The sequence below is a fragment of the Typha latifolia genome, chromosome 1 (assembly GCF_019914945.1).
Source record: "Typha latifolia isolate L0001 chromosome 1, TyphaL0001v2, whole genome shotgun sequence".
Lineage (NCBI taxonomy): Eukaryota > Viridiplantae > Streptophyta > Magnoliopsida > Poales > Typhaceae > Typha > Typha latifolia.
The window spans coordinates 17208059-17224175 of NC_133086.1; the positions used below are offsets into that span (position 1 = coordinate 17208059).

The 16117-nt window shown below is 36.4% G+C and overlaps 1 protein-coding gene and 1 long non-coding RNA gene across 2 annotated transcripts; both read right to left on the minus strand.

Moving 5' to 3' along the window:
* Window positions 1-2674: 2674 nt before the first annotated feature.
* LOC140780675 (uncharacterized) lies at window positions 2675-3697 on the minus strand. Its single transcript, XR_012107551.1, has 2 exons — window positions 3366-3697; window positions 2675-2950 (listed from the first exon to the last, which is right to left on the minus strand). It is a non-coding gene; the product is annotated as an uncharacterized lncRNA (long non-coding RNA).
* Window positions 3698-6407: 2710 nt separating this feature from the next.
* LOC140782384 (very-long-chain aldehyde decarbonylase GL1-1-like) lies at window positions 6408-11541 on the minus strand. The gene is made up of 11 exons (XM_073128917.1): window positions 11395-11541; window positions 11059-11285; window positions 10749-10981; window positions 10437-10656; window positions 9982-10103; window positions 8658-8914; window positions 8448-8555; window positions 7746-7952; window positions 7521-7631; window positions 7272-7445; window positions 6408-6715 (listed from the first exon to the last, which is right to left on the minus strand). Exons 1-11 carry the CDS (start codon window positions 11443-11445, stop codon window positions 6560-6562), a joined length of 1866 nt encoding a protein of 621 aa, XP_072985018.1. The 5' UTR covers window positions 11446-11541; the 3' UTR covers window positions 6408-6559.
* Between the last annotated feature and the right edge of the window lie 4576 nt (window positions 11542-16117).

Consider the following 16117-nt stretch of genomic DNA (forward strand, 5'->3'; position numbering starts at 1 on the left):
ACCAAGAGTTCGCTAATGGTAAAAAGAGGAATTCTTGTTTCTATCATATTTTATTGTAACCATGCAGTTTATTAATACATCATACCTGTCTCCTAACTCAGGTCTTAGGGATAAATGGTGTTGATAGTCACATCAAGTTAAAATCTGGTGATGAGAGGGGGACTGATAATGTACCATGAAAGTCAACAAAGATGTTATGTCTATACGGCTTTCAAGCGTCATATGCAAAAATATTCAATTATGTTCTAAAAGATGAAGTAAATGATATCTGAGGAAGTTCTATCAAAGAAAAATTTAGAAGGATTTCAGAGATTATAAGCAGCAAATTTGCAATATCATTACTACGTATGGGCCAGTTAATAATAAAGTAATATTATTATTATACTTTCCCAATCTTCAATAAGAGTATCCAACTGTACATCCACGACAGAAAGGAAAAAATTATAAAAAAGACAAAGAAAAAGAAAAGAGGAGAATAAAAGTAGAGGTTGTGGATAAAATCTGTAAGAGACTCCTATTACCAGCAACCATTTTATAACACTATGATACCGTTTCTCACAGGTACAAGAATCATAACTAGGACACTGCATTAGGATAAGGTCAGCAAAGCTCCTCTTTTCGTATATTAAATTTAATAACATATCCAGAAGATCAAGTTGAATAAATGGTGGTTATAAAAGAAGCTCCCAAGGCCAATCTTGTATTATGGGAAGCTACATGATACTTCTTCTCAAAACTCCTAGACAAAACAAAACCATGTATTTGTGCAATGACACTCTAATACTAAATGATCCAATGGCCTTCTTTGCTTTAGTTTGATTGATCTGCCAAAAGTACCTTAAATTGAGGGCATACCAAAACATATAATGTAGAGCTCCCAATTCTTTATTGATACAACTCAAAGGGGCTGCATGCCTTTCCAGGGACATATGGAGCCCATCCATGTGTGACCATGTGTTTGCCTGATTTGGACTGCCCATTGTGGTCAAGCACCAAACTAGGACCATGTGATGTATTTAGAACATATATACTTAAAGACTCCTAGACCCATAGTGCTATAATTATACATTGTCGCACAATATGTAGATTTCGATTCCTGCATTAGATAATACAAATGCATGTTTTAAGAGTATAAGTGGACCACTGTTACATGATCTTATCAACAGGAGATCATTAGATGCATTATAGACACTGTGAAATAGATCCATCTTGAATGAATCCAAGTAGGAACTTTCCTATATTTTGTTTCGTTTCATTTGAGCTGATCGGCAACTGGTATGACTATCTAGTCAGCATAACTCAAATCCTTGGAACTTTGTGTTGATTCTACCAGCCAAACCTTCAAATGAGGTTTCAGGAATACAAGGCAGTACTGGAAATCTTAAACAAAGTGGTAATGATACGATCAATCACATACTGTTATAAAAGCTTAAGTAAAAAAGTATAGGAAGTAAGAGGAAGCCTGGTGTCCTAAATCTTCTCTCAGAAATCCCAATGACATTTTTGAGATAATAATTTGGATGTAATGTCATGATGTCAGTGATCTATGTTAAAAAGGAGAAAACAATGATGAAAATATCATGGCTCTGAACAAGAAATGATCAACCAGATCACAGCATAAGATGAAAGACAAAATAATCATCCGATAGCATAATCTAGTAAAATTTCCGCACCTCTTTATCTCTTGTTATTGCTGTGGAGAGATCTCATAAGGTAAAGAAAGTCAGTAGATCTCAGCACTCCTCAACATCATAGTTCAACAAGATCCTCTTTGCACCAATTAAGGGACATCTATTTATCAGATTTTAGCACTTTGAAATTTGAATGGAAGAGAAGTACTGGATGAAAAGAGGGATCTCAAACGGTCCGAAAATACAAATTGAAGGCCAATGATAGGTCATGAAATGTCTCAGTTTTTCTGCTTTAGACCAGATTTGTGTCTCAAGAAGAGGGTTGCAATTCAGTCTGAGTCCCAAGTCTTTGATGGGGCAGATGGTCAACCCAACACATTAGTAGACAATCAACTGAAAATTACCTATCAATGCAAGAAGGTTAAGCTATTCAGAATTTATATTATTTTATTTTGCACACTAATTCTCATATTTAAGGTCATCTAAAGACTTTTCTAAGACAGTCGAGAATCTCATTCCTTCCGCCATTAATCAAATGCATATCGGAGCCTTTAAGCGCATACCGTCTGCAGTTTAAACATTTCTAATGTGCAGAGCACAGACATAGGTGTTCAGGGCACACCTCCAAAGGAAGACAGACATAAAAAAGAAGGCCTTCAGATCTCTGAACCAACTTTCTGACCATGCTAAGAGAAATATTTAGACCAGACCCTCCACTTCAGGCACACTGTTGGCATGCACCAAATTATGTGTCTGTTGATTCCTTACCTGATCCTAGATATACTATATGATCATAAACTAATCAAAAAGTCGGAGACGAATGCAACATGGAAATAGGAGAAGAAAGATGTTTTGCAGATGACAGAATAAAAAGGGCTAAGCTTGAAGATGCAAAGAACAAATTAATCTTCGTATGAAATTAGTTACTACACTACAATATGCAAGAAAGTGTAGTTAGTTCCTTACATCACTCATTACTAATCAAACATATGTTAACAGGTTAAGAAGAACTCAAAGTATATCCATGTTGATGCAATCTGAAGTGGAGAAGACAACCCATTACTTGACTAACTAGTAAGAATAATATCTCTTGCATAATGAACAGAACGTACAAAGCAACTAAAAAAAAGAACTATACTATACTACATCACAAAAAGCATATACACCAATAATGCTAGAACTTACAACAACAAAACTTCACACACTCCAGAAACAAGCGAAACCTATACACAGTACACTTTACAAATACCTGCAGCAAGCAGCGCAAACCCCAAGTTAACGGCAACCTCTATTACTGCGAGCAATTTGCGCCCCTTTCTCTGCACAATTAAATTATAAACAGAAATGTTAGAATCTGAATACACTTCTTTTCGCCAAAAGATGTGTCAAGTTATAAAAGGCATATAAAACCTATATAAGCGTACAATTAAAGGGAAGATGTTTCTGCAACACAATTTCTTTTAGTATCTCAATTTTTCCAAAACCAATACCAAAATTTATGATGCGCTTCTGAAAAGAAGATATGAAGCATTTCAAAAATATTCGTCACCCTATTTCTTGCACAAACGTATGAATATTTCTAAAAACAAATGCAACTACTAGCATTTCATATCTCAATTATTAATCCTTCTATCACCGGTAGAACAAGAAAAAAATCAACAAGGTGGGAGAAGCCGCACTTAACAACAACACTTGGGAAACGACGAGATGATAATTTGGAACCAAGATGCGAACCTGCGGATTTAACCGATCGAACCGCGTCGGAAGGAGAAGAATCCAAGGTTGGATTAGGGTCGATAAGTGGCGCGTACATGTAGGAATCGGAGACGAGGTAATCGGCGACGGCTTTAGCGAAGCCCACGCCCTTCCTCCGTCGCTTCGTCGCCGGCATCGCTCGGACCCCGAGAGCTGCTCCTCCTCCCTTCTCCATCGTTTCTTCTTCTTCTCTCTCTCTCTCTCTCTTACGTGGCCTCTTCCTTCTTCTTCCTTCAGTAGATCACCGAAACCCTAGAAAGCGGTCTCGGTTCGAATTCGTAGGAGGAGGAGACGTGGCGAGTGGCGCGGGCTTCTTGGATTCCAAAGCGGGACGCGTGGTTGGAGGGAAACGCGAGGACATTTTCGGGATTAAAAATTAAGAGGGGGGTATTTTTTGGTACAAAATGGGTCAGGGCAATTTATTTGGGCCACGAATACATTGACCCCGGCCCAGAATAACATTCATACTAACATATATAGACGAGGATGTCTTCCTTATTTTTATATTTCTTTTTGGTATTTAAATCCCGACCGAGTTCTGTCTGGACTAAATTTAACCATATTTTTTTTATCAATTATCTTCCATTTTTTCTTTTACTTGCTGTCCTTATTTAAGTTGAGTTATTTTGAGAGAGAAGATCGATAAAGAGATAGGGGGCAATGCGTCTGGTTAACCAGGTTCGAGTTTGATCCGATTTAGGTCGAGTTAACTTTACTCTAACACGATATGACCCGATTAATAAACTAGTTACATTTAATAAATACGAAAACAATCTGATTATTAAACGGGTAGCACGACATAACTCGTCGAGTCATAACCCGTTTAATAAACGGGTCATGTTAACCCGACACGCCTAATCCATTTAATAAACAGGTCGTGTTAACACAACACATTAACACGAGTCGTCTAACTAGTTTAATAAACGAGTCATATTAACACGACACGATAACACGAATAACAAAGTATTATTATATAAATTTTAATATTTATTGATTCAAACAAAATAATCTCTTTTTATTTGAAAAAATATACAATACAAAAGTATACAAATTCATAACATAATTTTAATTTACAAATCTAACAATCTCATGGAAATTATAACATAATTTCAAATTCATAATATGTTACAAACTATAAATAGTTAAAATAAAAAGCGAATAATAGGAGAATGTTAAGTCTTCTATTACAAACTTCCCAATAGTTGTAATCTCACGACAATTATAACATAATTTTAAGTTCATAATATATTACAAACTGTAAATAACTTAAAAAGAAGAAGCAAATAATAGTATTGGGCCCTCCATTTTATTATTCAAAGATGAGGACCCTGTCAGAAAAAAAAATTAAAATAAAAAAGAATGTTAACTAAGATAGAGAATATTGAGAGATAAATAAAGCATCTGTTATACGTGATAAATCAAATGAAAATAGAAGATAACAAAGAACTAGGATGTGCGTTTCCCTAGTTATTATACATGATAAATAAAGCCTCTGTCATTTCAAAACTGTAACTATTATACACGATAAATAAGTTATACATGATAAATAAAGCTCCTTCAACAAATTAAGTGAAATAAAGCATCTATCATTTCAAAACTGTCACTGTAAAATAACTATGCACAAGACTCCCTTGTTATTTCTGGATCTATGTATACTAAAATTGAAAGCATGCACTTAAAAATGGCATCAGAAACTAGTATTTATATTAGGATGCATGATTTTCTTCTATTTTTAACAAGAAAAACTTGCCTATTTCTTATTATAGTAACTCTATTACTATGCTGATTGTTATATGTAAATACCCAAAAATTTACATCCAAAAATTTTGCTGTCCATTTTATTTCAAAAGAAGCTCCTAAAGAAATACCCGAAAATAAAAAACAACTTCACCAAACCAATAAGAACATTCAACACAAATCTAATTAGCAGTAGATGTATAAGAAATTTGAGTACAAAAACAAAGAAAAGAATTAACCTGTTATACACTTATACTAGACATATTTCATGTATGCATCATCTATAGATCTAGATGTCATAAAAGCATTGGGCACTAAACTAAACTAAACAGATGGATTGACAGTCAAGATAGGATACAACTTTTATACTCTTTTGTATATTACAGAATAAAAGATGATTTATACAAAATAAAAGATGTATATTTATAGAATAAAAGATGATTTTTTAGACCTCGCATGAGGAAGCGTCGGCATGAGGAGATTCGACGAGCGATGACGGCGTGAGGAGTGAGGAGATCCGAAGGGCAACGACAATGTGAGGAATTCGACAGTGTGAGGAGATCTGACGGGCAATTGGGGCTATCAACGTGGGAAAATAAGGGCAGCAAGCGAGTTGAGGCAGGCGACATGAGTAGATGGGGGCGGCATGCGATCTAAAGTAGGCTGTGTGGGGGAGGTGGCAAGAGGCGAGAGATGGTGAGATGGAGATAGGGCTTTTGAGAGGCAAGAGAAGGCGAGAGGCAAGAGACAGTGAGATAGAGATAGGGCTTTCGAGAGGCAAGAGGAGGCGAGAGGTGAAAGGAAGACTATGGCCTCTGTGGCGAGAGGCAAGAGGTAGTGGAGATGGGTGAGGCGGTTGGGACTACGTGGATCATTTGTGAGGGTGAGGTTGTGTGAGGGATAGGTTAGTTTTAGTATATAGTAAGGGTTGGCATGTTTATCCGACCCAACTTGTATACCTAAACGGGTCAAAACGGGTCAGCTATATAAATCCGAACACGACTTGATTATTAATCTGGTTAGACGGGTTGATCCGTTTATGACCCGAACCCGATTAGATTAAACACAAACCCGATTAAGAGGTGGGTTGTCGTGTTGGGTTATCGGATCGGGTCAAGATTTGCCACCCCTAATAAGAGATTGATGTGGTAGACTAGAGATTAAAATCATATATATATAACACATTCTAATTTTAGGCGGACTCTCTGCATATACGGCACAATCAAAGTGACGAAGACGCAGATCTGCATCAGGAAAGAAAGTTTTAAATGTAGCTTAATGATATATCCTCTAACCATATTTTTAATGATCTTAAGACGGTTACAGGTGCGCTTGATAGATCGTGGGGGATAAAATTTCAACATAAAGAGTAGGGGGAGAAAAATTAATGCATGTAGGTAGGCGATGGCGTTGGCGTTGGTTGGTCCACCGAATCGCTAAGCAGGTGTTAGGCCATGCCTAAGTGCAGCTTCCCATACGACATCGATCCGGTCCACGTCTATGGCGCCGACCTCGTGATGCGTCCATCCTTCCAAGAAATGCACCGCACCGCCTGCATGACACGCATGCACCACGCCTCGCCCCAGCGTGTACTGCAACCATTCCACCCACACTCGTTAATTACTTCAGAAAATTTCAAGAATTACCTTTATTCTGTCTCTACAATTTTTGCTTTCCTATTTTATTCTTTGATTGTTAAAACGTGGATGAAATTAGTGCTGCCATATTCTTATCACAATACATGCATCTCTTTCCGGTTCTAAAGTCCAAGGCTTTTTAACAAACAACGACGCTATCAAAAATTGGTGTTGAACAAGAACAGTGGGCATAACTTAGAATAGAAAGACAGTGACATGCTTACAGGATCGCCATATGATGCTTTTAAGTGACATTAATCATGTAAAAGAGAGTGAAAAAGACTCATGGTCACAGAGAAGAGGAGGGTATTTTATGTTATATGATGTTATGTGTAACTTATCTTATGTAAGATTTAATTTAAAAAATATATATATAAAGAAGTGTTTAGTTGCATATTGTGTTTAAGATAAATCTAATCTCTGAATGAGTACCCATTTATGGACGTGCCAAATGTGACTTCAAAAACTTACTCTATTAAAGAACAGACCAACAATATAGGAATATGATTACCTCGCACGATCCTAATCCTTCCACGTCCTTGGGTAGCTTCATTGCTGCCAGCTTTCCATAGGTGCAATCTCTCCTAAAGTTGATGATCGGAGGAACAACAAACTGGTGAAAGTGCGTGCCTGACGGGGCCCAGGACTGCTCTCGCGGCGTTAACCATTTCCCAACAATCCATGTCTGAAATCGATGCATCAGCAATTAGTGATCGTAATATACACATACATTTAGCATGGTATGGTAGACAATAATTACCTTGCAGTTTTGTGCAGCTCGGTACTTCGTGATTTGAACGAGATACTGCTGGAACTCTGGGTCAGCCTCCTTCTGAATGTTTTGGAACCTTTCAGTTGAGAGAGTTAGCATCTGTAGAAATTTAATTAACTCAGACTTCTTAGTAAGCAGCAAATATATATATGAATAATGTCACTAGATATACTGTGGTATATATATATATATATATATATATGTATATATTACCAGGACTCTAATTTGCTTCCTGCAAAGGTACAGTGCAATGGCTCTTCCAAGCTTAGAAGTGGCACCCGTCAAGAATACTTCCTTCACATCTTTAGGGATCTCATTAATGATAACAGCGGCTGTTAGGGTGTTACCATGAACAACGCGTACTTTAAGATTCGGGTGCTTCTTCACAAACAGTGTTCCACCTCCATTGAGTGCTTCATTCTGCAAGATTCATAAAACTAAGTTGCAATTCTCATAAGGCGAGAAAGTATCGGCATAGTTAGGATTCTTCATTTAAAGTTTGTCGGAAATTGAAAAGAGTGCGTCTTAACTAGACAATGTCAATAAACTATATCTATTAAAATTTAGACATTTTCCAACATAAGACTTAAAGTTGAAAATTCCATTTCAACCAGCCAACCCCCTCACTAGCTCTCCAATAGTATATCCTTATTAGAGTTTTTATCTATTTTTAACTCTGTCACAAATTTTTTATACGTGTAAAAATTTTAAGTATACTAACCGTGTGCCCTTGTTAAAAAAAAAAATTATTTGCAAGTCAAAAACTCTCCTTATTGTGGACTTGTCTGGTAGTTGCTTGATTTTAATTGAACGTGTCCTCATGTGGAGTTGCAAGGGTAGTTTGTCTACCCCATTTGTGACATTAAATTGAGCTCTATGTCAATAGTGCGAAGAAGGAAAAGAATGTAGCTAAACCTTATTCAATGCTGCGAGGCTGAGGACTTTGACTCCCATTTTGTCAGCCCTCAGGATGGCCAGCTCTATCTGGTTATTGATGCCATCTTTAGCAAATGGTAAGAAGTACTGCAAGGAAACATAGCAAACCCAACGTTAGTGGTGAGAGAAGCCTAACTAGTAAATAGTAAAAAAGACAGTCTCAAAACTATTATTTGAGAGATACGCTACCTGGAATCCGCATCTGGGAACTACCCAAGTCTGGAACAATCGACCACGAAGATTGTAGAAGGAGAGAAAGAAAGTCTTGGACCAAACCCACATCAAGAGCACAGTTACGAAGGCAATCGGCCATCCCACCAGTATGAAGGGCTTCGCCGAGAAGGGCAGTGTCGCGAAGGTACGGTACACGAAAGGTACATGCAAAGACGATGCGATGTCTACCACGTGGGCCAAGAAGACGAACCCAGGGACTTCATCGTTCTTACCTGCGTTACAATATAATTCTATGCCATTAAGTTCACGAAGAGTTAAAACGTGATTTTTGTTCAAACCGATAATGTTTTCTAAGATAAGAAGTTCAAAGGGATAGAAATATATTTCACCCTAATATCTTAATGTTGTTTTTGAGTTTAAAACTATCAAGATGCAAAGTCCCGTTTGCTCAGATGGAATGAAAGTCCCTATTCTGAAATAAATATGTTAAACATGGGATAAGATTTTGGAATAAAAAAAAATAGAATAAATTTCTTTATTTTGGATAATGACTAATTTGTCTTCTTGGTATAATACATTGTATCATATAGTGATATCGTGTGATTTAGATTCGGAGTGAATAATATAATGTGACTATAATATACTTAGTAATATATTAAAATATATTTTAGTAAGTTAATATGATTAAGTTATATTAATTTTTGACCAAAAATTGTAAAAATAAATATGAAATGTTAAAACAAAGTTGTAAAAATGAAATTATAATTTATATTTAATTTTAAACTTATTTCTGGTTTTTCTTCAGAAAGAAATAATAAAATAATAAATATCTATTTACTTTTAACTAGGAAAATATAATTTTATTTGATTATGATTCTAAATTTTCCTAATTGTTCTGCAACCAAACTGGACAGATGATATTAGTGAGATGACTATATCTTATCCTGTGGCATAAGTTATCCTTAACAATATCAACTAGGAATATCAACTGATGGCTAAAGCTAGTGAAGGGCCAACTAGAAGATTAACCAAACATTTTTAATGTATATTTTGTCCTGAGTTGTACTGATTAAGTCTTGTAAGGATGTTTAGTGGGACCAATTTCAACTGTTAGATTTAATGAATCCTTCTCCCAGCCATCAACTTTATCTTGTAAATGTATGCTAAATAATCATAAAAATCGACACAAACCTGCCTTACAAGTGGGTCTAAGAAGGTTTGGATGGAAATACAATAAATCCAGATGCAAATTTCACATTAGCCGATCCAACTACTTTGCTATTGTACATTAGAAAACACAATGCATATTGAAGACAAATGAATACTGATAGGTATGCACCTGCAGTTATTTCTTTATGTAGCTCCCAAGACTTGCCATCCAGCGTCCCCCACAGGAGATCAAACAGGGGCATAAAGAGGCAAAAATTGGACTTCTTCTGTGTGTGGTGAATGCTGTGGTACCTGCATATAAGAGCAATTATTTAACTTTGACAAGTGTTGTCAAGCTTGACATGACATAGTATAATTAGTTAAACGTTGGCCTTAGTAAATGTGATCGACTAAGTTTTCCAAGAAAACCCCAAGCTGACAAGTAATCACACCAACCAACTTCAATTAGCAACTGCTCTTTAAACATGAAAAGCATGACCAAAGAACACCACCAAAGGAGGAAGGAATCTTTTCTTAGATTACCCCCTAAAAATTTGAGCAATATCTCAAAGAGACACACCCTTGCATGGTTTATCGGAATATTGAGATGTATGAATTATGATGCATCATAGACTGATCGCTTACGTAGGGGTGTAGATGAGATACTTAAGGGCAGGGATGGCCTCAAAGAGTTGATGTGGGAAAACCTCAAAGTTGCAGTGACCCACGGCTCTCAACAAATCAAAGAGCAGCACGTAGCCGGATAGTAACCCGAAGGATCCGAATCCCGTGAGGCAAGCGCCGAGGAGTGGTATACCCATGACCATGCTCAAGATGAGGTGCTCCAATGGCGTGGCAAACCCAGCTGCAAAAATATGCCAAAGTTGGAAATGAGAGAAAAAGATCGCACATAACCTAGTTGAAAAATGAGTCGGTAAGTGGATCGATCTGCTTTACCCGTGAAGGATTGGGTCACCCTTGAGGAGTGGTGAATGGAGTGGTAGAGGGAGAAGAGCTGGCCTCTGTGGAAGGCCCTGTGCACCCAATAGAACAGAGGCTCTGAGACTGCTACATGGAGGAGAAGGGCAATTCCAGCCCCTATTAATTCCCATTTAGGGAGGTCTCTAAGACTTGGAAAGCCATAAAAAGCCAAAGCTCCAATGTAACATTGAAGAATTAAAAAGTTATCCCTGATAAGAGAGAAAGGAAGAGTTTTACATGTCCGGGGAAACAGAATGCCTGAACGTTTTAACTCATCTATGCTTACCAATCCCACTCTTTGTCGATTTGAGCGAAATCGATGCCGTCCTTAAAAATCCGGCGCCGGCGAGTGAGGAAGAGCATGTTGCTCAAGGAGCAGAGAATGGTGTAGATGAATCCTCTGAGGGCAAAGAGGATGAGGATATAGAAGCACCATTGATCGCTGCTGCTACTACCTTCATCAAATGCCTTTGAGGCGATTGCTTTAGCTATAAGTGGCCCATAGAGTAGATACTGCATCCAAAACACAAGCCATGTCACGTAACATATAAGCTAACATCATAAGATTTTCTCTATGAAGACAGAGAAGGGGGTAAAGATGAGATTGGATGGAAGCTTATGCCTTGTATGAGCCCAAATTTTCCCAAGGCCAGCAAGACAAGGGAGCACCCATTTTTTAGGTTAGAACGAAAGCTAGCAAAGAGGTTGGCCTAATAGTCTGGCTCTTGTGTCTTGTTTGTCTTCTCTTCAACTCTATATTGGAGGAGGAAGACTTGTTATATATAAGTCGTAAGTAGAGGCCAGGCAAGGGGAGGGGAGAGAAGGAGAGGAGGTCAATTCACTTGCCAGCTAGAAAATTTAATATTATGATGGAGTTGGTGAGATTGAAGTGGGAAGAGAGGTGGCAAAACGAGAGAGATCGCACAGTATATGATTTTTTTTTCTCATCTCTCTGTCTCTGTATTTGTATGTAGTTAAGCAGTAATTACATCAACAAATATGTAGTTAAACCTCTTAATCAAGGTTGCTCTTGAAAAGTAGCCAAGGCTGTGACATCTGTCTCTTTTCCCAACTGTAAAGTACTGATTAATTTTTAGCACATCTAATTGAATGTATATATATTTATTTTATTGGGGTATAATGTACAAGGTTATGGATTAATAGCACTTAATAGGTCATTATAGGTCTGCACCAAAATATTGAACCAGGTAGTTGCAAGTAGGTATTTTAATTCTAGTCTACATGAATGCCACGTAGAAATGTTTAGGAGAATTACTAACTCAACGAGCAATCTTTAATATCCTTGGTAAATTAAAAGATTGTCACTAGAACCGCTAAGCCTTGAGCAATATATGAAGCAGTATTATTTTCTCATACATGCACACTCAAAAGTACTCACAGAGATAGCAGTTTATATTAACGATTGTATGTGTTATCTTACGTTTACATGCAGTTGAGTAAATAACTTAACTCACGTAATTAAGTATATTATTCGGTGTGCAGACTTAGACAAATCAATCTTTTTTAATGGAATTGAGGATGTAAGAGAATTGATCAGAATAGTAATCTCACACTTATTGGCTTAATCTTTTGTGGTGAAATAGATTCTTTTCTTCCATTGGCATTGTGCGTCTTACTTAGCTCCTCAGTAAAAAGGATAAAAAGACTACTTCACTAGATACACGGAATCAACTGATGCGTGTATATATATATATATATATATGGATATTTTCTTCATTACTCTTGTTTCTATATGGGTGTTTGGTATGAAATACAAATCTAATTGTTGATGAACATATAGATATGAAGGAGATTTTATACTGATTGCCTTATAAACCGGTTAGAGAAAGCAACTAAAGAATGCATTGTTACTTTGGATATTATCTTAATTAATATTAAGAAAGATGAATATATTTAAATAAAACTCTCTTGATTTTGAATCCTAGATTTCAAAAACTAAAAAATAAAAATATTTTTTAAATATATATATATCATGGGACAAAAGAGATGAATAAGAATTGGAGGAAGAGGTTTAAAATAGCCTCTCATCATTTTGAATCAGCTAAAGATAGATTTAAACTTAATATCTCACTGAATGTTCATCTTTTATATTTCAATGACTTTCTAAACCTCAAAACTGGTACCGAATCAAAAAGAACAAGAGAAAAAAAATGTCTATATTATATTCGTAGGATTAACATTACAAATTAGAGCAAGGCATTGAAGAATTTGGTATATATGTTAACATTAGTACATCCACACCTGTAAGATGGCAAACCTCTTTACGTGGACCCACTCATAGACGAGCAAGAATATGGATGTCTGGATTTAAGGCCAAGGCTTGCATACCCATGCCCATTATTTCTAGTTTAATGCCCATATCCCAAGAGGTTATGCATGGCTTTCAAGTTTCAACCTATCTTAATTATTAGATGAATTAGATATGATCAAGTAAACAAGCTCTGTATGGCATTCAAATCTACTAAAATTTTTAGATCATTATCAATGAAATACAATTAAAAAGGACGATAAATTAATCCAAGTCAATGAATTTAATAAATGAAACATGTGAACGTTCTTTCTGTGGGACTAATAATTCTTGCATTAAAAGAGCATGCAGGAAGTAATTAAGTGTAAGATTATTAATTGTCGACGCGTTGCTGACACATTCTAATAGCAAAGGGAACTCAAGTGGAGCAAGCAAGTGTTTGAATTCTCTGATTTTGAAATTTCCTGGAATAATATGATATATGCCCTTTACGATAACAAAATAAAGGCAAAAAAAAAAAAAAAAAAAAAAAAAAAAATCTAGATCTAAACTATAAATAGAGAGTTCATACGGTAGTCTAAAAGTTACTGTAAATTTAAATAATTAATATCTAAATTGTTGAGACGCCTGGCTAGTTTTCTGACGACTGAAATCGTGAGTTTCTGTAGTAATTATATTATGATACTATACAAGTTTCTATTATCATAAAAGAAAATGAAAGAAAAAAAAGAAAGATATTCCATAATTTTGTGAATGGCCTTCGTAGTCTCAGTCCCAACGTTCTCTGTCCTCTCTTTGATTTCGCAAATAGAACGTTTAATATATGTGCATCCCTATCATGCTCGGAAACTTCTAGGAAAGAAGAGAAATTAATCAAACCTTGGACTACTCTCTCTCTCTCTCTAAAAAGCTACTAGGTTAAGAAGACGAGGTATTTAGATTTGAGAAAGAATATGGCCAATAAATGATCTTGCTTTGCCACCCTTTGCCGGCTAAATTTATTTGGAAAACGAGCCTAATCGAATAAGTTCCTTTAATTTGTGCTTGAAAGCTATGCTCAATTAATTTGATATTTAAGTTTTTTTCTTTCTTTTTCTTTTAGGGGAAAATCCGTGTAGACAGGTATCATTAAGTGCCACAGTCCAAAGGTATAAGTTCAATCCTAGGGTAGATTAGATAGTCCATACGCGAATGTTTTCAAGTAGCAAGACTCGCTAAACTATAAATTTTTGACTCTGCTAGAGTAGATGATTTGAATTGATGCTGTTTGTTGTTTTAACTCAGCTCGTTTAAGGCTGTGAAAAAAACGCTGCCTCTGCCGTAGGAGTCTTGTGAGCTTGACTCGAGCTCTATGTTAGTCTGAGTCAAATTGAGATTTTAAGCTAGCAAATATAATTTAGTCAAATCAAGCTAAAGTTGGCTCGCTCAAACTACCTATCCATGTATAAATTTTTAGTGAGTCTTTATATCTTTAGTCTCATACTAGATAGCCGGTAGGATAAATCTATTCTTATAGGTATTTTTCTTATAAATATATGAAAATAGCTTAGTTCATTAGCAAAAATAGAGTTAATTAATTTTGGATCGAGCTATATATCTAGCCTTTTAAGTTGCTTCTCGAAGATGTACTTGTTTTTTATCATAAAATTTATGAGATCGAAAGTTAGATATGAGATGAATAAAGAGTCGACCCACTCTAGATACTAAAATAGTAAAACCTCATTAAATTTTAGCCAATATACTAAATCACATAGTTTAAGTTTCAAGTCGTGTGCAGTAGAAATATTGCTCCGAATTAAACACCGCTGAGATATTATTTCAAGCTATCGTACTGCCAAACTACTTCTCCAAGCCAACCAAACCGCCGAGTTATCAACCGAGCCAAGCTACCATCAACCACCAAATAATTTTATTCATAATAAATTATTTAGAATTAGAATACATCACATGATCACCTTAGTCATGAGAAAGATACATAGCATTAATAACTTAAACACCTTAGAGTTGGTTGGTCGAAGATATATCTCTTTGCAACCGGCGTGGAAATGGAATTCTTTTCCTAGCCTAGTCTCGTGGCTAGAGTGGAACCAAAGGAGTAAGTCTCTCGTTCACGCAGGTTGGATATTCATATGTAACCCATTGATCACCTTATTGGCCAGGGCCTCATAATCTCTAGGAGAAAAAAATGGGTCGAGGAGATCAAAAGGATATCATCTGCAAACATAAGACATAAGACAGACAAAAACTAGGATCATTTGAGATGGAGTAAAACTTCTAAGGCTCCCGAGTCCATAATACAAATTTAAGCAAAGTTGATAGAAGCTGAACACAGAGGATAAATAAATAGGAAGACAATGGGAAACCTCCTTTGAATTAACCAAGGAGTTGGAGAGCCACTGATAAAGATCAAGAAAAAAGGTGATTAATTGTATGTGAACCTTGATCTAGGAAAACCAGAAGACCGGGAATCCCATGCAGGTAATTAAGGACTTGGGGCACAACTTCCCTTCAAACCTTATCACATACTTTATCCATATCAAGCTTGAGGAGAAGGAAAAATGTTTGTCAAACTTAGTTTTCTTGAGAGAATGGACTAGCTCCTGTGCTACGATACTGTTGTGCAGGAGTGATCAATCTGCCACAAAGGCAGACTGCGAAGGAGAGATCAAGGAAAGAAGGAAGGAAGGGCCACCCAATTCCAAGCCCAAGGGCTTGCATAGGCCATGGAGCAAAGAGCTAATTTAAACTCCTCAATGTCAAAAGGCTTAACTAGATCATCATCATCATCATCGGAGTTCTTCAGTCTGGCTCAAGTAGAGGACCAGAATAGATTAAGCTAGATCAACTGTGTTGTGGTTGACTCAACTTACCCACTATTTTCGGTGCATCTAAACAAATCAACAATAGCTAAGCAGTAAGCATTCAACTAATTCAGGAGATACTTATATGGACATTAAGTGTGAGCATGACTAAGTCAAAGATGGTTATCCTAATCTTCTCCCAATTGTAAGTTTCGTCTTCTGAACAAAGTTATGGGCCAGCCTTGGGCCTCGACATGAACGGGCTACCCATATCA